Genomic DNA, 25,244 nt, shown 5'->3' on the forward strand with positions numbered 1-25,244 from the left:
GGCTGGGGCAACTCTCACACGTAATCAAGATTATGGCAATCAGTTCTTGGTGGCCCCAATAGAGAGAGGAATTAATATTAAAGTAATAAAGGATGCGCTATTCTTTCCCATTTCACAAGAGGCTCCAATTATCCAGCCAGCCACACTTAAGTTATGGCATATATTCAACTATTAGTAAATAAAGAGACTTGTAAAGTGTTCACTCTTCAGCCTTCTTCAGTTATGGCCTCTCAGTTTTCAGACATCATTTCACTTAAGCAGTTCTATGATCAGACAGAGAGAGAGCAAATGATCTCATGGACTCTTACAGCCGTAAAAAAACAGAACAAAAATCAGTTTCTCTCTCTACAACTTCCACTAGATGCAACCTTTGCAGAAATTTAATTTTAGACCAGTTTCATTTTATTTAAGCAGAGGAAGTAAAAGCAGTGGTAGATGAAAGTGAAGTGGGTAACCATCATCAGAAACAACAAATAGCCTGCTGAAGAGTGTCATTCTTTTCATGCGTGTCCAAATAAAGACATTGCCTAGCTTTTAAACATTTTTTATTAAAGCAAGACAAAAATATTGACATGCTATGTCAAGTGTCGGCCTGCATTTAAATAATGGTATTTGTGTTGCACCTTCACAGGTTCAGTGGCACTGTAGGGCTCGAATGATTGCTGGAGCTAATTTCTACATTGTGGGCCGAGACCCTGCAGGCATGCCCCATCCAGAGACCAAGAAAGACTTGTATGAGCCCACACAAGGAGGGAAGGTCCTTAGCATGGCACCAGGCCTGGCCTCTGTGGAAATCATTCCCTTCAGAGTTGCAGCATACAATAAAGTAGAAAAGGCCATGATTTTCTACGATCCAGAAAGGTAACACAGTGAATGATAACCCGCTTTAAAGTAGCCCATATTATATTTAAATATTATTTAATATTTTAAAGGATTTCTTAAGGGTTGCAGTTTAGCAGAAGAAAGGAAAAGTTTTGTAGTATTTTAGATAACTTGGTTGTAAATGAAATAAAAGAACTAAGGGATGAAAAGACCTATGTGAGGAGTCTGTTTGCCTGCCAGCACAGGACACAACACCCAGACAAAGGAGTTAGCGCATGTGAAACTAACGCTATGCTTGATCTTTACCAAAAAGGTTAAGAAACAACAACATTTAGGAAACAACAGTAGAAATACTTCTCCTTATTTTTAGAAAAGTATTTTATATTTAATAATATAATGTAATAGTGAAAATAGAGGTCCTTTTAATAGAGGCCCCGTTGCTTCTTATTGCTGCTGGTAAATTAGCACATGAAGATAAAGATTTGTGCCATTAGTGCTTACAGAGTTAGTGAAGACATCGTACCAGCAATTTTCAGATTAAATTCTGAGGACAGCAAAAATAATACATTTGAAAAGATTTGGCTTTGATGCACTTAAGGAGATTAAATTTACTGATTTCATCCATATGTCTGTTCTGTGGTAGGCACAATGAATTTGACTTCATCTCCGGAACACGCATGAGAAAGCTTGCTCGGGAAGGCGAAAATCCACCTGATGGGTTCATGGCCCCAAAAGCTTGGAAAGTCTTAACTGAATACTACAAATCACTGGAAAAAAATATTAATTCTATTTTTCCTCAAAAATATGGGTATTAACAGTGAGCTCTGATTGATTGATTTACTGAATTACAGATCACTTAGTTTGCATTTTCAATACCCTAATGGTAGGATAGAACAATTTCTAATAGGGTCAAACTGTTTTTGAATGTATGTATTTTGGGCCTGGCCCTTCTCCCACTAAATTATTGGGAATTTTCCTTTCAACCTCAAAGGGAGCAGCAGCAGGTCTGTTATTTATAGTAGAATATGGCTCTATATGATGATTCTCCAAAGCCATATTAGGACTGGCCAGTTGGACATCTTTAGTGATGTCATAGTGGTACACCAACCCCCAAAGGTGCACAGTTTGACCTTATAGCCATGATGTAGTTACGTATCCCTTATGCTCTTTAAATCAGTTACAAACCGGAAATAGGAAATAAATGATTAACTATATTCCCCTTATTCCTTAAGAAGCTCATCTTCTGCAATGGGCAGAAGGATTTTCTTTAGCACATATATGGGTTTCTGTTGTCCACCACACACCCCTCTCTTTCTAATGCCTCCTACTTAAATTTGGACTTTTCAGTCAAGAAACTGAACTAAGCTTTATTGCAGCTCCAAGTTTAGCTTTCTACATAAGAGACAATTTAAAGCAGCCAAGCTTGAGTGCCATGGTGCGTCTGGGAGAAGTGGTGCTTTAACTTTTGAGTCCTGCATTGAGGGCTCCCAGTGGCACTTTCCCTCCCAACCCAGAACTGAAGGGGAGCTGGCCTGCTTTGACTGCTGGAAGCTGTACTAGGAGATGCATGAGGCCCTTAAACTGCTCTTACTTCATCTGTTTTATACCAGTGTAATTCCACTGACCAGAGTGGAGTTATTTCTGATTTACACTGGTGTATGTGATTTGAGAATCAGGATCCCAGTTCAGCTTATTGAATAAAGAGGCCAAGTTTAGGTGGAGACAGTTTAAAATAGTCTGTTCACACTCTAGAATGTCAAGCTAGCCCCTCTTTCTGGCACTTTCTACCCTCTTTTCTATTGCAAAAGCTAATTTAGTCAAATATAATGTTTCCAGTTTCCAATAGAAAAAGGAAACAAACTGGCCACAACTTGTTCCTGAAAGGCCATTTTGGCTCCAGGAGGTTTGGGAAAGGTGTCACTGAGAGAGCTAGAAAAATTACTTTGCTATGCAGTAAAAATTTTAGAGATAGTGTTTAACACACGTTCCCTTGCTTATGCTTTCCATATAGGAAGGATAGCCCTGACCCCCCCAATGCACATCGCCCTTCAGAAAGCTTAGCTTTAAACATGGTGGGTTGTTTTGTTTTTTTTCCCCAAATTAAGCATATTTCCTGTAACTGCAGTAAGCCCCTCCAGGACGTGCATTAACAGAGTATGGAAGTAGACACTCTCCCATCAGTTTCATGCCCATAATGTACACGTCATGGACCAATAGCCTATTAATGCCCATCATGTTGCAGCTTACTGATATTCTAAAGAGAAAAAAAAAAGGCACATTCGTTTTATCACTGTCTGCCAGAGATTGGGGCGAGGGTGAGGAACAGCTGGCTGACGCTCTTTCTAGAAAAAACAATAATGAAAATGGCAGATGGGAAAATATGGTGAATTGTACGTGCCTCTTTAATGGAGAGTGTGTGTGTTGCCTGTTGTTGCTTCATGTGGTAATCTGGGAGACGGGTTAGGATCTCCAGGTGCTATTTGACTGGGGGGATGTTGGGGTTTTTTCCCATCTGTATCTGGCCAGGAGGTTGCAACAGTTTCTTTTGGACATGGGTCTGGCTATTCTTGTTTGCCACCTTGTGATTACTAAAGTGAACTCTTCTGAGAGCTGCACCATAAATCCATCTGGAAACGTAAGCTGATGCAGGATGTGGCTGATCACTGGGGAAGCAGGCTCACCATGCACACACTCTGTTAGTCTTCCGATCTGCATTAGCGGCCATTGTGTTTCTGGGTGATGTTGAGGTTGTTGGCTTTGATCTAGAAAGCCTTGATTGGCTTGGAATCTCCCTATGTGAGAAGTCACCTCTCTTCCCTGCACCGTATTGCCATATTTGTAGTCAGCAGAGGCATTGTGTACACTGGAGACCCCTCAGTCTAGAAGAGAAGGAACTGTTAACAGGTTGTCCATGTGGAGACCCAGGCCTAGACTTTGTAATTCACTACTTCCCTAATGGCTCAAATAAGCCCAAATCTTAGAACATGCTCCAAAGCCTATCTACTTTCATGGGCTTCTAGGAAGAAGAAACGTATGAGAGCTGTTGAAGTAATGGTTGGTATTTACTGGAGACTTGTAGGAGCTTATTACCTCCATGAACATGATATTGTGTTATTCATTTTCTAAGGAAAATATACACAGTTATTGTAGGAATTAATAGAAGTGATTTCAGTCTCTGATCTTGCAGTTATATATGTCACAATACTTTAATGGGTGTCCAAAAACTGGTTAAAAGGTGTTGAAAATGAAATTAATAAGATTCTTCTCATTTTTCAGTTTTAATTATAAAAATATCTATACATAGTAAAACAATCATGCTTCTGCTTGTAATTTAGTTTAGTAAAATATATATTAAGTGAAATTGTTTTGCTGTGCCCATTGTGCAATGCACATAATTACAGAAGCAATTCAAAATGTTATTTTAAAGCATTTTACTTTTCAAATGTTTCCAGCTTCTTATTGCTTTTAAAAAATCTAGACTAAGGAATCAAAAGTTGTATTATACCTCAAAAAGTTAAATACTACAAATGTAACACCAGAAGCTAAAAATATATTAAACAATAGTGCCTTTTATATTCAGGCCCTCTGGCAGGAACCTGAAAGACAAAAGTAATACTGTGACTTATAATTAATATTTGATATTTTAAATAGTGGTGTTGCATTTTTTTAACCTTGAAACAAAGTGGTCTGTGAAAAAGCAGTAAATCCACATGGTTACAGCAAAACAAAAATTATTCCTTTAAAATAGTGTAATACACTGAGTCCATTCGCTAGTATTTTTATAGTATATTTATTAAAGACTGGAATTTGTGCCTTGACTGATGCATCTCATGATTCGTAATGTATTCTGAACTTGATACTCTGTTATTAAACATTTTCTTTTAGTACAAATATATATTTCTATGTCTAAATATTTGCTTGTCATTTTGTGGATTTTTTTACCACCTTTTTTTTTTTTTAACTAGTAAGCTCAGAGGGGTAAGGAGGCCCCAAAGGCTTTCTGAAATGTATTCACACCCAAACTTACCTGTAAGGGAATGCAGACTGGCAGCATTAAATTTACATGAGTTCTCCCACTGCCTTGCTACTCCTGGTCTTCTAATCTCCAGGGGTTTGGCAAACATGGGAAAGTAGCCATTGAAACAATGCTAAAAACTTATTGGATAAATACCAGCAGAACCTGTTACAGCCAGTTTCCTGAACTATCCCTTCCTTCTTATTACTGTCTTATAGCATGGTTCCGGCATGAGGATTAACATACCGTATATACTCATTCACAAGCTGGTTCATTTATAAGCTGACTCCCCCCAAGATGGATAAGTAAAAATGGAAATTTTTTATGACCCATTCATAAGCCAACCCTATAATTCAGGGGTCAGCAAACTTTGGCTCCTGGGCCATCAGGATAAGCTGCTGGCTGGCCGAGATGGTTTATTTACCTCGAGCATCCGCAGGCATGGAGATAAACCTAAGTAAATTAAGTGTCCCAGCGCGCCAGCTGCTTACCCTGACGGGCCAGGACAGCAACTGGTTGGGAAATTTTTGGGGGGAGAAGCTGGGGGTCAGGGGAGTAACCCTGTAATCACCCCCCACATGACCCCACCCCAGCCTGGGACCCCCACACTCTCACCATCCCATCCCTTCCCACCTTAGCTGGGACAGGCCAGGGCAGGATGTCCAGTGGGCGGGGCGGGCGACATGGCCGTAGCGTGCTCCGGCTGGTGGGGCAGGGCGGTGTGGCCACAGCCTGCCAGCCCCGGAGCTGCAGCTGCTTCAAAGGCTGGGGGGAGAGCAGCTTCTCCAGAAGTGGAGAGACTCTGCTGCCTCTCCTTGCCCCCTCTGTTGGGGGGGAAGGGCTGTGGCCCACCTCTCCCTCTCTATACCTGTTCATAAGCCAACCCCCTTCTCTGATGCTTCCCTTTTTTACTAAAAAAATTCAGCTTATGAACAAGTATATACGGTAGGAATACAGGCATTTTATTTAAAAAATACCCCACACATAGGCCACACTATCCCTAACTTCTTAGTAACTACATCAACTCCACATCAGATATAAAAAGCAATTTAGGGATAGTTGCTTTGCCCAGTTTTCAGACTCTAACTTGTGAGCACCTACATGCTGCTGGGATCCATTTCCCTATAAAGCAGAAATAAAATGGAGCAGTGGAAATCTTCACTCCCCTCTTGTAGAAGCAGTTGGTATGAAAAACATTCATTGCTACTACCAAGGTGAAGGAATCAAGTAACTAGGATTGAAGTAAGGATCTTATACCACCCTGCTCACTGTTCTGAGCACCTTCCTGTAATACATTAAATAATGTAACTGTATCTGTCACGTGGTTTGTTCTCACTCTCATCCTTTACCGAGCAGGTGGGCAAAATTGTGTGTGAAGTGTAGTGTTTACGGCAGTTTATTTTTACTTTTTTTTTTTTTTTTTTTAAATATGCAAGTTAATGTGTAAGAGGAGACAGGTCAAAGAAGGTAGCTTGAAGTAGTGCACTTTGCACGTAGAGCAGAATGGGGTGAGGTTTGTGATGGTCATTAGTATTTATGAAAGTTGATTCCAGTCTAAGACTGGCCCGAGAAAGTTCAGTCTCCTGCATGCATGAATTTTACTTTTATGGTGGACAACTCCATTATGGCCGAGGAACAGTTGTAAACTACGGTCCTCCTCCTGGAGCTTTGGGCACATTTAGATATCCAGGCCCAAAACACCATGAGAATATTGAAGATAAGGACAAAACTCCTTGAACTTAATATTTTATGGGAAGCCAGTGTAGAGAGCTGAGACCAGGTTTGATAGGCTTAGAATAGCCAGCATTACTGAGGAGATGCCCTGCAGCATTGTGTGCTAGTTGGAGTTTCCTGAGAGCTTCATGGCCAGCTATAGTGTATTGTGGTAACCTAGACTGGAAGAGATGACAGCATATGTAACTGAGGCCAGGTTGTCATCTGCCAGGAGAGGATAGATTCTTCTGGCCCCCTAGGTAGGGTAGAAAGCATTATGCACAGATGCTGGTGTGAGTTTAGAGGTGGTGAGGAATACCAAAGTACCCCGATCCTTTGAACTGAAACTAACCAGTTGTGAGTGTGTACCTTCACCTAATGAAGGCTGAATGGTGGTTGCAGGAGCATCATCGTTCATGGCCACACCAGAGGAAACTCTAATCTCAGCACTCTACTTTCTTCCCACACAGGCACAGAAAGACAGAATTGCTCCAGTCAGGACTCCAAGTGGCATTTTGCCCTCAGGGCTTGGTGAAGAAAAATTCCACCCACAGTCATGAAGGGCTCCCACTCTAGGTCATTGAGAAGTGAAAATTTTGGCCAGATGGTGAAGTACTCAGAACTAACTACAGGGACTAAATTTTCAAAAATTGAGTGGTTAAGAGTAAACTTTTCTGCTCAGGGGATGAGCTGATACGCTTCAGGCACCATGATCCGAAGAAGTGGGCTGTAGTCCATGAAAGCTTATGCTCTAATAAATTTGTTAGTCTCTAAGGTGCTACAAGTACTCCTGTTCTTTTTGCGGATACAGACTAACACAGCTGCTACTCTGAAACATGATCCCCTGCTTATTCGTGTACCTAGTATGGGTGAGGAGTTGTCCAGCTTTTTCCTCCAGTGCATGGGAGTAAAAATAGGAAGTTCAAGCATACTCTGAAAGAGAATCTTAAATAGCGGAAGGGCAATTCAAGTGGTGTTCTCCAAAGGGTCCACACCTCCATTTGAATCTTTTTAGGGATCTGCAAATGAGGAAGAAAAAGGGGGGTTGAAAACCACTGATCTATATGAATTCTTCACTTAATAGCAAGGACCTTGTGAAAAGAAGACACCAGGATTTCCTCCTAGACTGGATCATTTGTCAGCCTTTTAGCCACAGACTACTGCAGCTATCATGGTTACTGAGTGAAGTAGGAAGAGACTTAAATGAAATCAAACACACATCATGTAGAAAGGGTAGTATCATGTTCAAGGGAATGGGCGGGGGGAAACCATTGGGTCCAAAAGGGCCTGGTTCAGCAAAAGCATATAAATATGCTTAACTTTAAATAGGTGAGCAGTCCCATTGATTTCAATTAGACTACCCAGAGATTTAAGGTTCAGCATGTATTTAAGTGTTTTGCTAAAATGGATTAACTAATGTAAGTTTATTTGAATTTATTCTAAAACCCCAGAAGTTAATTTTAATACGCCGAGTGCTACTGTATGTAAGGTAATGGGGGGGAGTCACACTACTGAATGCTTTACTAAAATTATATTACTTCTGCTGCATTTTCCTCATCCACAAATTTAATCAAAATTCAAGAACAACTAAGTTTGCCGGTCATTTGTTCCTTATAAATCCCTGCAGCTTTTCTGCTAGATGTTTGCCAATTCTCTCACTGCTGGTTCTGTTATTTTCCTAGGGACTGAAGAGCTCCCCTTCCTATTAGAGGAATTCTTTTAAAAAGGATACAATTCTGTATGTTATTGGATCTCCTCAACTACTGTTTAAGACTTTTCTATTGTTGAACTACTTGAGATTAAAATGCCAAATACCCCCAATTAGTGTTCTTTACAGTGGCATAAATTCATTTCCCTTTTCCACTATGATTGAAAGCTATGTGCATTTACTCTAGAGCTTTCCAGTGTCAAAAAGGAAACCAACCTTAGCTTGGAGAAAGGCAATCTTTGAGAGGAGGGGGTGGGAAAATGAGTTGCTGAGTCAAAGTAACATCTTTTGAACAGCTGATATATAACAAGAGTTAACTGAAGTTCTCAGAGAAAAGGGACTTTTTATATATTATAAAATAAAGTGGTTGTAAACTTTTGATGGAATTTCCATTTTTAGCTCTTTATATCCTAGGATGGCTGGTTCAAATTTCTTCATTTTATTTTTAACTTTTCAGTGCTTATTTAACTTTCCTCTTATCAGTAGCATATGTTGGTTGTACGTAAAATACTTAGGTCAGAACATTCCTGGCACTTAGATTAGGAAGTATATATTGTGATAGACCCAGGCCAGTTGGGTGTAGCAGACAGCAGATATACTGGCCACTGGATTAACAGTTTTCTGTTCCCTGACTGACCCGAACAGGGGCACCTGACTCTAATTAACCTGCAAAGAGTCAGGTGAGGCCATTAATGTGACCACCTGACTCTAATTAAGGCCTCTCTGATACTATAAAAGGCTCACTCCAGTCAGGCAGAGAAGAGCAGGGGGAGCCAGAGGAGAGAAAGTGTGGCTGAAGGGCTGGTTATTGAAGACACCCTCAAGTCATGGGTAAGGGAGCCCTAAGGTAAGGGTGAAGAAGGGAAAGCTGTGGGGAAGTGGCTCAGGGAAATGTAGCAACCTTGGCAGTCTAAGGTTGGCTGCCAACAGCTGCTACTATTAGGGTCCCTTGGCTGGAACCTGGTGTAGAGGGCGGGCCCAGGTTCCCCCCAACCCACCACTACAGGAACACCTCCTGGGAGGGAAAGTCTAGCCTCCTGTCCTGAAACAAGCCCCTAGGGACAACAGAGACTGTGGGAGTTCTCTCACCAATCTCCTTGCTGGCTTATGATGAAAAGGGCTCAGTAGACTGTAACCTTGGCCCTAGAGAGAGAAGGGCTACATGGAGGGTCGCAGTGAGCCACTGAGGCTAGCATAAACCGCCTAGAAGCGTGGGACCCGTGGGGACAAGGTCAGAGCTCTGCCACAATATACACTTGATTAGTGCACAATTCATAGTGCTACTATAAAAAATAAAGGTACCCTTTTTTTAAACAATATTAAGCTTGGAAAAGTTTTACATCTTATATTATTGATCTCTTAATTATATAAATTTGTTAAACTGTTGCCACCACGTACAGTAGAACATTGCTAATTCACAATGACTGGGAGACCCAGGTAGAGTTTCTCAGCTTTGCAAATTAGTGTATGAGGAAACAAAGAAAACCACCACAAAATATACTTCCCCCTCCAAGTTAAAATAAAACTCGTGATAATTCATAGCATTGTGTAAAGATGTTACAATATATATACTAAAAAAAATGAAGTCAGGACTACATAACCCGACTAGTGTATAGTAAATCAGAGAACCACATTTTTTAGGGAATTATAACATGGAGGGTTTAATGAAAGACCAGTTTGCAAGGGTATTTACTCAACTCAGAGAGGAAAAATGTAAAAACAGCATTTAAAACAAGAGAGCCTAATAGCAGGATTTTTTATAAAATGAAAAATATTCAAACACTTATGCATTAGTTTGCTACCTCTACTGCATGTAGACGTCAAACATCAATGTGAAAGTCACCACTACTTCAAAGTTGTAAAATAAAATCTCAATTCAAACAGAATTTCTGCCTTTTGTATAAGTTGCTAAAAGAAAAAAAGGTAAATATGCATTGAATTCAGCAGTCTTTTAATCTATACATCTTCTGATTTAATTTCATTCAGTAATTAAGTAAAAAAAGTTTCCATATTCAACTTATCTACAGATTATGTCTATATATAAAAAATGTGTGGATATATACATTTAATATAAACACACACACGTTCATACATATATACATGAACTGGTATTCAATCATTTTCCCCTTCCCCCCAAAAAACGTGCATCACATTAGAACCTACTTTAAAGCCACTACAACGTATTGGTAATTGGACAAAACACAAGCATTCACTCTTGGACTGGACTATATTGTTCCACTTCATGAACTGTGGACCACATCTATTTCTGTAAGACTACAGCTTTCAATAATTTAGAATTCAGTGTATAAAAACCCTCTAGAAATGAAACATTTAACTCCCTTATTGAAGGGATTTCCCTCCCCCCACATTCCTTTTTTAACTAACTGATTACAGCGCAAGTCAAATTAGGCCACATCAGAAACTGCAAACACACTGTTTAGTCTTAGTCTAAACTAACATGCATCAAAACATTCTGAAGTGTTGCATCTTTTGACTTCCTCATCTTCTCAATTGCCCTGTGCAGATCCTGCTGTTGCACTGGCCGAATTTCATCTTCATCATGGCTTAAAAAAAAACAAAAAAAAAGTGATTCAAATGTTACATAATTAATCTAATTTACATGCTATAAAATAATCCTCCACTGTACATACAGTGCCAGAAGCCACAGAACACTAAATAGATGATGTCTGGCTATATCAACGGATGTAACTGACATAACCGGGGTAGGACAGAAGTGTTCACAAGAGCTAAAGGATCATGGTCTATGCAACATAAGTGTGTGGGGTTCCTCTTTAGGTATCTTACTGTATTGGTAAAAACGATGTACTGAAGTTATGGACACTAAAATAAGGAACAGGAAAGAAACCCATTTGAAAAACGAGTTTGGATCTTAAAAAATTATAGCTAAACAACATTTTATAAGGAAACTCTGGACTACTTAATGTTCACTAATTTCTGATTTTGATATTGGAGAATTAGTTCTCCAACTAAACACACCAAATGTTTTTTGTTTACTTTTCAGTACTAAACAGTAGCACTCAAGCTCACCTTGGATTTGGATTTAACACCATACAAAAGTAAGCTTGAGGGCAATGATCCTATAACAGAGGCAATGGAGCCTTTAGGTTAGAATGTCTGGTTTAGCGCTTTGGGGGAGGCAGGGGGTGCATGACTGGAACCTGTATGATTCAAGTAGCCATATTTACAGCCTGTTATGATTACACCCAGGGACCAACCCTCCAAACATTATACACAGTAAATTTATGCACATGAACAGTCCCATTAAAATCAATAAAGTTACGCCCCATCTTGTGTGTTCATCTTTTACCATAATATTTCCAAATAGCACTGAAGCAATTTTCAACAAAATCCTAATTACATCCATAACCAAAATGAAGTGATTTATTCACTGAATTTGTGTGTGTGTGTAGTGAGGATTGGCGTAGAGAAAAAACACCATTGGTTTCTATCACTAGTTTTGTTTTTAAAGCTCCTTATTTACAAATAATTGTGTCTTCAATTTTAATGTTGAGTGTCTAGCACAAAGGGGGCTCAGTCTCAGTTTGACAACCACAATATAAACAACAAGAAGCACCTTTCTTCACATGTAGAATTAACATATTCCCTGACGCACAGGAGTGCTGCATCACGACACATTTCTTTCAAATCACTTCCTGAAAACCCATCTGTTTCTTTAGCAATTTGCAAGAGGTCCACGTGCCTATCCACCTACCAGAAAATAAAGAATGAGGCATGAAAACTTGAAATTCAGTAAGATATTCTACTAAATATAGAAAAGAGTCACTCTTAGCGACTTACTGTCTTTATTAAGGTTTTGCCTTTGAGGAACTAAAAGGAAATATTAGCAAAGTATAATCACAACATAAGACAAATACTCTCTACCTAGGAAGTAACGAGGTGATTAGTAAAATTAAAGTTTCACTAACAAAACTTTATAGCTGTTAAAAAGAACTGGCAGCTACTAGAAGGCAGTAATTACCTTATTATACTTCATTTCTCCTGTACAAATTTAAGAGTGCTGACAGCTGAAGAGGACAGGATCCCCCTGGCACAAAGTCTTGAAGAGCTTCTCTGACATTTTTAGGGTTTGTCTTTACTAGTAAATTATGTCATGTTAGAACACAGCTGTGAAGAGTTAGAAGTATCAGCTCTGTGTTAAACATGACTTTGCATCCACTATAAACAACATCCTGTAACTACCAGTGGATACAACTGAATCACAGAAATGGTGATCCAAATCTTCTAGAAACACACTCCAACATTAGCCTTTCTTTACAAGGGACTGATCCTACAAGGTACTTAGTGCACTCAGGTCCTTATATATGTCTAAATAATACAAAACAAGACCTAGACAGAGGCCTATTAGTGTTTATTTTATTACATGATGTCTATCAACACAAACTTATTTATCAGACATTATTAGAAAGTGTACATTTAGCATTGACGTTTCATTTTAATAAATACTTTTGCCACTTTACACACGAAGTCTGAAAAAAATCAATTTACATATTAATATTTTCTGTTGGCACCTTTCATCACAGAATATCAAAACACATTAAAACTAATTAATTTTAATAGTGCTACTCTGAGGTGGTGAAGAATTATACCCATGTTACAAATCAGAGAGCTGAACCACCAAGAGGCAACATAACTCGTCCAAGTTCATGCACCAAGTCAAGCAAAACCCCAAAATAACCCAAGAGTCTTGACTCCCTCTTGATAGTTCTAATCAGGATCCAGGATTTCCTAACTTTAAACAAATATTTTCTATCAGAAAATGGTGTCTTCTAGAAGCTAATCTTTTTACACAGATGCATCAGAAAAGCAAGTGGAATTTCTTTATAGACAAATTAAAACTGTAATGCTTCACGTAGATTAAAAAAAAGGTCAACATTAAGGAACACGTTCAAATAAAAGGAAAAAATATTTTCTGAAAAAGGAACAATCAGTCTAGAGGCTTTGATATGACCTATCACATTCCTTTCAGCCCTAATGTCTATAATTCTATGGATTTCTCCAATACTAAATCCATCAAACTTAAAATCATTATCAATAAGTTTGAGCCCTCCTCTAAGACTCACTTATGTTGACTCTTTTCTTTTAAACATCAATTCTGTTTTCATATCTCTAGTGCTCACTTATTTTGCCAGAAGGACCTTGCATTCCAACTATCACCTGCAAGCAATCCTGACAGTTTATGAAATGTTTTCCTTCTTAATTCTTAACCATTCATAGGGATCAATTCCCATATTATACCACTAAAATTAATGAGGCTTGGTCTACACTACCCCCCCCAATTCGAACTAAGGTACGCAACTTCAGCTACGTGAATAACGTAGCTGAAGTCGAAGTACCTTAGTTCGAACTTACCTTGGTCCACACGCGGCAGGCAGGCTCCCCCGTCGACTCCGCGGTACTCCTCTCGCCGAGCTGGAGTACCGCAGTCGACGGCAAGCACTTCCGGGTTCGACTTATCGCGTCCAGACTAGACGCGATAAGTCGAACCCAGAACTTCGATTTCCAGCCGTCGAACTAGCTGGTAAGTGTAGCCAAGGCCTGAGATTTAAAATTAGTTTTACTTCTGAAATGTATTTGTTTTATTGTACAGACATTAATCTAGGATGTTTTGTAAACTAATATGGGAATTACTAATATGGTGGGTCTAAATCTTGCAAGTTCTCCGTGCACAGAACTATTATCTTAAAAGGGAGTTCGACACAGAAGGCTGGCAGGACCAGGCCTTACGTTTTGTCCACAGCATCTAAAATACTGAAGATAAATGTGAGGCAACATTTTTTCTTCCTGATGAACAAGCAAGAGGTAAAAGCAGCACTGTAACACATTGCTACTTCCCAGATCAACTAGAGAGAATGTTCCATTGACAGAGAGATTATTTAATTTGCCCCAAACCACAGTGAATCACTGTCAAAACTGATTAGAAATCTAATTTCTCTAAAGACAGTTTCATGCTTAATCTCTTAAACAACTCTACCTTTGAAATCTGAGGTCACACCCAAATCCAGAAGCTTCCCAGTCAAATACACTGCACTCAAACACTGTCTACCAGCATGTTTCTGATTTAAATCCATACAATGGTCAAAGATGGTTGGTTCAAAAGCATATTTTTCAACTGCCCTGAAGGTTTGCACCCATGGCCATGATAATGCATAGGAATATTTTTTTAAACAAATAAGTTACTTACATTTTCATTTTTCAAAATCAGTTTCAAAATCGCCTCTCTCTGTTTCAGAGCCTTTAAATACAAAAAAGATTTCAATCAATATGGAACAGACAGAGACTGATAGTGTGACATTTCTTTACCTATTAAAATCATTCAACAGGTACATATTTATTTTGCATCTCCTGTGCCCTCCAGAAATACAGGTTGATCCTCTGAAATAAGAGGTCAGTTTCCTAGCACGTATGCTACTGATGGTAATGGTGCTATTCAGCACCAAGATATCAAGTCTGCTTTTTATCCCTTTAGTCCAGGAACAACGTTTACATTAATTATAGGGAAAGAGGAAAAAACGAGTTGACAAATACTTTAGCTTTTACTCTTCCCTGAATGGGACTTGGACCCATGTAACGGAGATGATTACCCACATGGATCCACACTCCCTATTCACCTTTCCCACTTCAGAGAACCACAGTTAGTAACTTATTCCTGTTTCAAGAATCACCCATAAGGACCCTCTCTAGGTTAATGGGTAGTAGTAACTTTCCAGGTTTGAGACTGTGAATACATAACTGTTCTCTTAACCTGGGCATCAGATGAAGAAACCAAGTTGAAGGAGTTAAACTATGTGAGTACAGAGAACACAAGAGCCTTATTTATATCAGGAACAGTGAGTAGGCATCCTGTAGAATTTGAGTATTCTCTGATATCTCTAGGTAGCTGAACAGCTGCCAAGTCTAACCATGATGTATACATAGTCTGATCCATTTTGACAACCCCTGAGCTAAGATATGCTGATCTTTGGTCTTATGGTCAAAAATACCTGCCAACCAGAACAGAAGTGTACATAAATTTGCATGCAGGGATATCAATGCTTTAAGTTAGTGGTCCCCAACCTTTTTCATCTGGAGCCACAGCGGACCGTGGCGGCAGACGAGCATCCGCCGAAAAGCAGCAATGTCAATAGGCATCACTGCCGAAATGCCGCCGACAAGCAGCGTCACCCAGAGGCGTCGCCGCCAAAATGCCACCGAGAAGCAGTGACATTTCGGCGGCAGTGCCTCTGGATGATGCTGCTTGACAGCGGATGCTCGTCCACCGGCCAGTACGCAGGCGCACATAAATGCCCCGTGAGCACCGCTGCTTTAAGTTACTCTCCCCTTGGTGTGGATGGGCAGAATGGAAAGTATGCACCGACTCCATTGTACAGGATGAGTGCAGGAAATGGATTTCGAAGCTGCTGGTGGCACAATGAGTTGGTTCCTGCTGAAATATGTACATCTTGAGTTTCTCATGGGAAATGTCACCCTAAAAAGCAAAATTATCTGTACTTGTGAGAAACTGAAAACAAACCTTAACAATACTCTCTGGTGCTGTTTGCCTGGGCAGTGAAGACAGAGGTCTCTCATTTGGTACAGTACATACTGTATTGCTAATCCATTAGGCAAACAACCCAACATTATTTAAAGACAATTTGCTATGACTTACTGGTTGGTTAATGTGAAACCTCGTAGGCATTCTTCTCATAATGGCAGAGTCAAGATCCTGAGGGCGATTGGTAGCTCCCATCACTATCACCTTAGTACAGAAAAACAGAAAGATTAAATAGTGGAGAGAAATTATTATTTCAAGAATTATCATAATGGGGGTTTACAAAATACACAAGCCAAATTGGGTAGCTGTTCTAAATTCCATCAAGCAAATCAGCCTACAGAAAAGTTGTGTCAAGCTTTCTGACACTGGCTTTAACAGCAGGATTTAAACAAACACATTATGAGGTTATTTTAAACAGCTGAAAGTGGACTAGTTAGTTCAAAGTATTTGGAGCCTTTCGCCTCTAGTCTGCAAATTCAAATTCAGTCAAAGTTAACAGGCAGAATATAACAATTTTTAGTTACTAAAATTTGGTCTCTGTGGACAAGTTCTCTCCAGAACTAACAATTGGGAGGCATTCTGGTAGGGTAGCAAGAGGAAGCACTATCTCTCTTCCTATGTAAATAAAAAGCAGACTGGATTCCAGGCCTAGGAATATGGCATTTTTCACAAGCACTAAATTCGCTAAAGTTTTTTTTTTTTTTTTTAAGCCAAACAGCTGAAAAAAAACAAAATAAACTGTTTTGGTACTATTAACTGGATGTGAAGCTACAGCAGGGGTTCTCAAACTGGGGGTCGCGAGGTTATTACATGGGGGGTTGCAAGCTGTCAGCCTCCACCCCAAACCCTGCTTTGCCTCCAGCATTTATAATGGTGTTAAATATATAAAAAAAGTGTTTTTAATTTTTATGGGTGGGGTTGCACTCAGAGGCTTGCTATGTGAAAAGGGTCACCAGTACAAAAGTTTGAGAACCACTGAACTACAGGAAGCTTTACCAAGGTTTCATATAATGTAATATGAATGCATCTTATTTTTATAATCCATATTTAATACAGGAACAATATTTACACAATTGGACTACACCTCAATGGTCATTTTAAGAGCAAATTTACCTATAGTGTACACATCTCATTTTCTCACTTCTTGTTATAAATTATGTACATTGCAAATGCTCAGTTACAAAAAACATGAATGTCAAAGAAATTAATCCCATATAATTTTAGATTCCTAAAAACTTATTGTTTTTAGCTCTCTCGTTTTGGATCTTTGCCCCACAACTGGCCTTGGCAAGGTGGGAGCTATGCATCAGAGCTATATTGCTTTCACAGGTTAGAGTGATGATGCCACCTAGAGGCACAAAATTGTGGCACAAGTTACTAGACAGTAAGATGGTAAGCAGACATTTAAAAATATATTTTACGTTCAACAAAATATTGTAAGCGAAAGGTTCATTTAATCAATGGTCCAGCAATCTTTATTAGAACCACATATAGAAGTAGTTAAGGGGTCAGATTCTCTGGTCTGCACATGACAGCATTAGGAAGTGAAAACCACACTTATTCCCTTGTTCAAGCCAGATGGCAGGCCAGTATCTTTGCAGAAGTCAGAGGAGCTTGAAGTTTGATCTAACAATTCTCTCTGCTGTCTGACCCCAGGGGTATGTTTTGCAGCAGGCAAATCACCTGGGCATACAGGTGCCCTGGCCACATCACCTTTCCTCTGGGAACACAGCAGATACACAACATAGCCACTAAATCAGCTCTATGGCATCTGGATAGTTCCCTTATACAAGACAAAAAGATGACCAGATCTGGCTCCTTTATGGTTGCTTTGTTCTGAGGCCAAAATCTAGCTCCAAGTATGAATATAAACATATCACCATTCATTCAAAGGGAAGGTTGGGGACAGGCTAAGATCAAACTAGATCTTTAAAAAAAAAAAAAAAAGTTAGAGATTACATTGTAAAGTTCAATAACTGCTCTTTTCTCTTCTGTATCCCTAGAGAAACTCTGCCCCTTTCTTACAACATAGCAGATGAACATCTCTAGTAACAGCAGAAATGACAAAAACAGACTTCCCTCCACTTTCAAGACAGGGAATGTGATCTGTCATCCCCAGTCACACCCTCATCTCTCTCCTTCTCAAAGGAGTTCTAGGGCACAGGGTACTGAGGAAGACAGGCTGCAATGGCATTCTTGTTCTGTACTGAATCACCTGATGTCAGCATAGGGAGAGACTGTTCCAGTGCAATCCAACCTACACCAGTTTTAGAGCCCTAATAATTCCTTGCCATCCACCTTCCCCTTCCTGCTTCCTCATGCAAGTGACACAATGCATAGCTTCGTAACTCATAAAGGGAGTTTTAGATCACCACTACTGCTTGTATCTCCATCAGCAAGGGAAAATGTACTGACAATTTTAAATTTTAAAGCTAATTTTTGAAACAAGTCTATAATTTAAAAATCATTTAATTTCAGTAAGACAACAGGCCATACATTGTGCACAATACTGTTCCTTCTCAGGTGCACTCGAGGCAAGAGGCAACTAACATGGTCTACATGTTTCCCATCATGTTCTATTGTTTACTTACTGAGGCTTGAGAATATTTTCCTCAGAATGTTAAGAATTTTACAACATTAATAAAAGCTGGAATGAATCCTTGCTATCAGAGGGAAATTTGTTTAGATCCAGACACAGCATAACAGTCCCAACAAAATATTTTGAAGAAATTGTAACTGTCATCTCTCAACAAATATGGGGCAGTCTTTAAAAGTGCTTTGGACATTTCAAAATCATTGTTTAAAGAAAGATTTTTTTCTAAACAGTATGAAGTACAATATGGGAAAAGCCTGAACCTGGTACTAAAAGGACATGTCCAATAATTCTCAAATATTTTAGATAGATTTTCATAACAGATTCCCAAAATTCTCCAACCAGGTGTTTTGTACTATATTTTACTCTAATGGAGCTCCCACTGTGCCAAGAAGTATGAGTGAGGGGCCACAATGACTCTTCAGACCCAGTACACTAGACTCAGTAGTGGAAGCACAAGACCAGATATATGTTTTACTGAATGAAAGGAATGCTTCATTTGACTATGTTTAAAAGTGGCATCGTGTTTAAAACATTGGGAAGAGTCTGTGCCTAAGGGAACATCAGGTTACTCAGCCTTAACTTCAAGTTCTGTGTGGTATAGTTATTAGCACTAACATCCTATTGACATATTGTGTAGTTCTGTTCCCTGCAAAGCAGATGGTCAACAGCTATAATTACGCTTTATGTCTTTGAATCATAGTATGAAACCTCTGCTATAAAGTTACTGGTTGTATTCAAGATGCATGAGAAGCTGGATTTTAATTTGACTGCCATTCTGACGGATTTTAAAGTTATAAATTATAAAAAGATATAGGGAAAAGAGAACTCTGAGGCATGATGGTTCAGGGTCCTCTTTATGGGATACAAACACTTTCAGTTCTAGAATGCCAAATTAAGTGCATTGTGATTGTGGTTACCATCCAATGACTGCTTGGTGGTCTATGTGAAACAAGTATGGTCATCTGTCCAATTCCTAGTGGATTAATTTCTACATGTAAAACTATCACTTCAAATGTCATCTTGACACACTGAAGTACGGAGGTCAAGCATTTAACAGATATGGAGAGAGAACTGCCCTCTCAGCTTTATAAGACAGTTTCTCTGAGTCAAATTTGAGAAATATAGATAGGATGGTGTGGGGGCAGGCTGCCCTGTCACTCTCCAACTGTTCTAGGCTACAGAATTTCAGTCTCTCACAAGTATTTTTTTTACAAGCAGCATCAATTATTATTTTCTAATTTGATATTGTTACCAAAAGTTAGATGAGAAAGGAAGGGTTGGATAAATGAGGCAATGAGTCAAAACTCCTGCTCTGGTAAGATCAGCTTCCGGAACGTTCAGGCTTAGCTCAGTAAGCGTAAGGATTATGCTTCTGTTGGAGAAGCAGCAGGGCTGGTGGAGGGAGGATGTCTAGGCTTTTCTATAATTATATTGATATCATTGGGATTAATATTCAAATCTTTCAATAAGGCTCCTGGGGTCTAAGATTTAGGAGTCATGCAAGTGAATTTCAGAAGGAACAGTGTGGGTTTATTTCCTTGCCAGTTAGACAAGCCAAGAATGGTTTGTATTTGTCTTAGCTACTACATTTAGCCTGAAACAACTGTTCATGTGCTTTTGTTTCAAGTAATAAAGCTCTAAATTTAAATCATCTCAAATCTTGTGGTTATATTATGGGGGGGAGGGGGGAACGACACTTTTTTTAAGTATCTATAATGTACTATTGTCCACAGTAACATGAATGCATGAAGTGACTATTAGCATAGGGTTCTTGTTCCTACATATTCCATCCAGAACAAAATAGAGAAATTTGTCTGACAGCTACTATGTCCAATAGGCTATTTTTCACCATTTTCTAAATGGAGGAAAAAAATATACACCTCGACCCCGATATAACACGGTCCTTGGGAGCCAAAAAATCTCACTGCCTTATATGTGAGACCGCATTATATCGGGTTCGGTCCGGTACGGCGTCCCAGACTGGACCGGCTTCCCTGGCGGTGATTTGAAGGGCCCGGTGCTCCAGCCGCTGCGGAGAGCGACAGGCCCTTTAAATTGCTGCCGGGGGGCTGGGGATTTAAAGGGCCCGGGGCTCCCCGCAGCGGCTGGAGCCTCGGCCCTTTAAATCACAGCCCGAGCCTGACTGCCAGAGCCCCGGCGGGGATTTAAAGGGCCCGGTGCTCCAGCTGCTGTGGGGAGCCCTGGTCCCTTTAAATCACCGCCGGAGCTCTGGCAGCTGGGCTCGGGCGGTGATTTAAGGGGCCCGGGGCTCCACACGAATTTGGATATAACGCGGTAAAGCAGCGGGGCTCGGATGGCACTTTAAAGGGCCTGGGGTTCCCCGCTGCTTTACCGCGTTACATCCGAATTCGTGTTATATCGGGTCGCGTTCTATTGGGGTAGAGATGTATTAAGTTTCTTCGTGAGAATTATGGTAGTTTTCATCTTATTTTTTTTAACTCACTTGGCAACTATAGTCAGTGTCCAGACCATCCCACAGACTCATGAACTGAGCTTTCATCATAGCTGTAGCTTCATGATCAGAACTTGAACGGCTTCGTAGAAAGGAATCTAAATGAAAGAGATTCAATGAGCATTATTTACCGTCACATTCAAGCACAGCAACTATGTATTTCCCAAGGGCAAATTTATAAAAGATTGTAATCACAAAAGAAAAATAAATTTAGGATCAAGGAGAGAGATACTGAAATTTTAGTCAGATCTTCTCGGTTACATGATCTAAGCACTATATAGGTACATGAAATATCACATGAAACGGTCTCAGATTTTGTGAAATAATCACAAAATATTGTAGAAAACCTAGAGGAGAAAAATCTGCATTTGCCAATGTTTTACTTTATCAGGTATCTTATTAGCACTTCCTGTATCAGGTAACTTACTAGCACTTCCTATATATAATTAGTATCTTAGGCAGCTTCCATTCCTAGATATTTTCATTCTTGCCCCTCATGCAGACTATCATGCTCCCTCTGAGAATATGACAAGCTAAGAAGCTATTAAAGGAGACTATTATAGCATAGTTGCATGTTTAATATAAAGTGGCCCACTCACTTTTCATGCAGCATTCTAGCTCTACTAATCATCTCCAGAAGCATATATTGTTGTTAAAAGAGAGTGCTTTCAGAAGGAAAATAGATGGTCTTTGGAAAAAGACTCCATCATAAATATGAAGTTGGAGAAAAGTGGCAGTTTCACCACATGTTTCACAGTGAATCTTGTTTCTCCGTGTCCCATGTGTCCTTTTAAGAAGTGCTTGGTGTAAGAGAAAATGAACAATTTTAACTGAAGTGTTCTTGTTTCACTTTGTTATGGATTCATGACTTCGACATTAAAAAGACAAATCCTCATGCTCCTAACAAATAGCACCACTCCTTTCTCCCTAATCCTTTTATAGATTTGTTTGTTTTAAATTTTCTTCTTCCTTCCCCATTCTCGTTTGTTCTGTTAATTCTTTAACTTTATTTTTATTATTTTATATATTAAAATATATATATATATATGCGCACAGGATGGAAATAGCATATAAATAACAAAATTCAGTGTTCATTATTTGCAAAACTTGGAACAAACAAAATCACAAACAAAAACTAAACCCTGAAAGGTCATGTAGGGCATAACCTAGGAGTATCAGGGACTAATATATACTAAACTGCAAAAGTATTCCATAGTTTCATGTGACCAGAAATCTTCATACTTTACCAAATGTTTCTATTAGTCTTTTTTTCCAATAATGCAATAGTAGAATGCTCACTAAGCCAGCTTCCGTATGAGGGAAGGAACTGCAGATTTCCATTTTCTCAAAATAACTCTTTTGGCCACTAAAATAGTTACCGCAATCCATTTCTTAATGTTAATTGGTAATACCAACTTATCCTGCACCCCTAAAATACACAAGTTTGGAGGAGGAAAGATAGTGATAGAGTTTTTGAGAGAGCATTTAATATGGTGTTCCAGAACACATGCGTTTTTTGACTGGTGTAGAGGATGTGTGAAAGGTTGGCATGTGGCTGTTTACATCTCCAACATCTGCTGTGTGTTGCCAATCTAGCCTTAGACAAACGTTCTGGAGTTCAGTAGTATCCATTTAATATCTTGTTCTGCAAGGATCTCAGGGATAAAGAGCTTGAAGTATCGTTCACATTAAGCCAGAGAAGTGTGAAATTGGCCTTGATCCTGAAGCATGGGTTATCCTATAGCGGTATGAGAAGAAAATTAGTAACATTGGTTATAATCCTATTAATGCGTTGGAGGGTGCCCCATATATATGCGAAGGTAAGATTTTTCCTTAAGGGCATGGATAGCCTATTAAGGGCTATAGAAGAAGAGCGGGAATGGAATGACTAAGCCTTCTTCGATTTCAAACCAGGCTGGTGTATATGCAAAACCACTGGAGGGGAAGTACCTTACCCAGCATTCCAAATGCTTCCTGATGTAATAAAGATTTAAATCCCATATAAATTGCATGATAAGCTTTTTATTCAAGCAAAGAGTGAGGGAGGCCCTTGAAAAGCAATAGACTAATGATATATGTCAATCTTAGATATTCATTTTGGCTATTTCTAGTCTCCACAGTAAGGACAGAGGGAAAAGATGCACCTCTCTACATCGTTGGAAATTTCTTTTAATATATAGTTCATATCTATAGAGGTAACTTTATGAAGATTAGGACAAATCTTAATTACTGAATAAGTTATTTCATTGCACATTTTAAAGGGAAAATGCTGAAACTGAGAAGAAATTTTTTTTTGGGGTGATTTATCCATTGCTTGTGATTTATTCCAGTTAATGCAAAAACCAGAGATATCTCCAAAAATGCCAACTACATTCAATAATGATAGGATTGATGAGTATGGAATCTTCAATAGTTCAAAAATGCCATCATCATATAAACTGATTTTGTATTCTTCCTGTTTATAGTCACACCTTCTATAGTGCTGATGTATATACATTGTGATTCAAGAGAGATATTTAAAAAAAGAGGGATGAGATGGGACAGTCCTGTTGTGTCCCTCTTTCTAGTTGAAATGTGGGAGAAATAGTTTCTCTAATTGATAGTAAAGTGAGGGCGAGTTGTATAATATATTGACCCAATTGAGGAACATTGGGTCACTCTGAATTTTTTTAGGACGGCCATTACATAAGGCCATTCAACCCTACCAAAAGCCTTCTCTGCATCTGGCGATAAGGCTAGGAAGGGAACATCTGAATCTGAGTTTACTGGATCAAGCGAGCAATTTTTATCGTATTATCTGTAGCTAATCTTTCTTTAATGAAACCAACCTGATCTGCATTCATCATCCCATGAATTATAGTGTTCAGTTAAATGCAAAAATTTTAGCAACATATTTTGCAATCTGTGTTCAATAGAGATGAGGAGGAAGTCACCACAGTTGCAACCATTTTTGTTCTTCTTTCATATTAAAAAATAATTAAAACAGCTCTCACGTCACGAGACATGATTCCCTTTTGGACTCTTTCAGTGAGGACGTTTGAAAGAACAGAAGATAGCTGATTACAAAACATTTTGTAGACATCTGTCGGAAAGCCATCCATCCCAGGGGCCTTGCCGGAATTCCTATTTTGTATATCTTGTTCAATCTATTGTGCTGTGAAAGCTTTGTCCATAAACAACACTTGTTCTGAAGTTAGGATATTAAAAGGTAGGCCTTCAATGAAATGATCACATTTATTAGAGTCACACTGATCTGATTTATATAAAGCTTGATATAAATAATCAATTTAAGCAATTCTATCTATTGGTTCAAGGGTAGCACTCCTGTCCACTTATAAGGAAGAAATACTATGGGTGGCTAATTCCATCTTAATCTTCTGACAAGGAGTTTACATGCTTTTTCTCCCTTTTCATAATATCTTAGTTTGACCCTGTTAAGTGTAAATGATAATTAGCTAGATAAGCATTCATTATATTTAAATCTGATATTGAATAGAGAAAGTAGGTGGTTTTCATTATTTGGGTCAGTCTTGTGTGTTCTCTGCAATTTAGTCTATTCACTTGGTCAGAGTTTAGTAACATGAGTCTCTTTTTCTCCTTTTAGGAGGCATATTTTATGCATTCAACCTTTTCAGTAGCTTTCTGAGCTTCCCAAAGATAATAGCAGAGGTCGTGGAGTGCTTATTTTCTTGTATAACATTAGAGATGACTGAATCAACTGTGGAACAATATTTTGCATCTTTTAGTAGCAGAGTGTTCAGCTTCCAGCTAGAAGACTTTAATGAGGTGTAACTAGCATCGGTATTTCTGGAACATGATCTGAAATTAATATATCACGAATGGTTGCTTCTAGGTATGCTGAAAGCAGTTCAGAAGACACTAGAAAAAAGTCAATTTTGGAGTAAGATGAACACACTGTAGAGCAATGTGTATAGTCATGCTTCTTGGAATGTCTCAGTCTCCATATATCTTTTAAATCTAGTTCATTCATTAATAATGAGTGTTGGTCTATTGTGCTTTGACACTGGCTCTCATACAATTGGATTTGTCCAGATGTCTATCTAGCCTAGTATTCAAATTGCATCCCAGTATTACAGGAATGTATTTTATTAGCAAGAATGTCTGCAACGTCTTTGAAAAATTCAGAATTACTGCCACTTGGATTGTAAATGCTTCCTAGAATTAACTTTTTTTGAGCTAACAACTTCCAAGAACATATCTTCCTTCAAGATCAGACTAAGACTGGATACGTTGAAAAGTTATACTTTTATGAATTAAGGTGAATATGCCTCTGCTCTTAAAATGCAACGATTAATGATACTCAACACCTACCCACATTTTCTT

General features: G+C 39.0%; 2 protein-coding genes across 5 annotated transcripts in view; one reads left to right on the plus strand and one right to left on the minus strand.

Moving 5' to 3' along the window:
* Positions 1–4,713, plus strand: part of PAPSS2 (3'-phosphoadenosine 5'-phosphosulfate synthase 2) — a 70,526-nt gene extending 65,813 nt beyond the window's left edge. For all 3 annotated transcript variants that reach the window (XM_034775180.1, XM_034775181.1, XM_034775182.1), the window contains 2 exons: positions 632–861; positions 1,466–4,713. In XM_034775180.1, coding sequence (XP_034631071.1) covers positions 632–861; positions 1,466–1,637 — 402 coding nt within the window. In that variant the 3' untranslated portion in view covers positions 1,638–4,713. The remainder of the gene's footprint in view (positions 1–631; positions 862–1,465) is intronic.
* A 5,178-nt stretch (positions 4,714–9,891) lies between these two features.
* The window catches only part of ATAD1 (ATPase family AAA domain containing 1), a 35,845-nt gene continuing 20,492 nt past the window's right edge, over positions 9,892–25,244 (minus strand). For both annotated transcript variants that reach the window (XM_034776363.1, XM_034776364.1), the window contains exons 6-10: positions 20,892–20,998; positions 15,946–16,035; positions 14,482–14,532; positions 11,854–11,987; positions 9,892–10,822 (exon numbers count right to left, since the gene is read on the minus strand). In XM_034776363.1, the coding sequence (XP_034632254.1) occupies positions 10,702–10,822; positions 11,854–11,987; positions 14,482–14,532; positions 15,946–16,035; positions 20,892–20,998 (503 nt within the window). In that variant the 3' untranslated portion in view covers positions 9,892–10,701. The remainder of the gene's footprint in view (positions 10,823–11,853; positions 11,988–14,481; positions 14,533–15,945; positions 16,036–20,891; positions 20,999–25,244) is intronic.

The sequence above is a fragment of the Trachemys scripta genome, chromosome 7 (assembly GCF_013100865.1).
Source record: "Trachemys scripta elegans isolate TJP31775 chromosome 7, CAS_Tse_1.0, whole genome shotgun sequence".
NCBI lineage: Eukaryota > Metazoa > Chordata > Testudines > Emydidae > Trachemys > Trachemys scripta.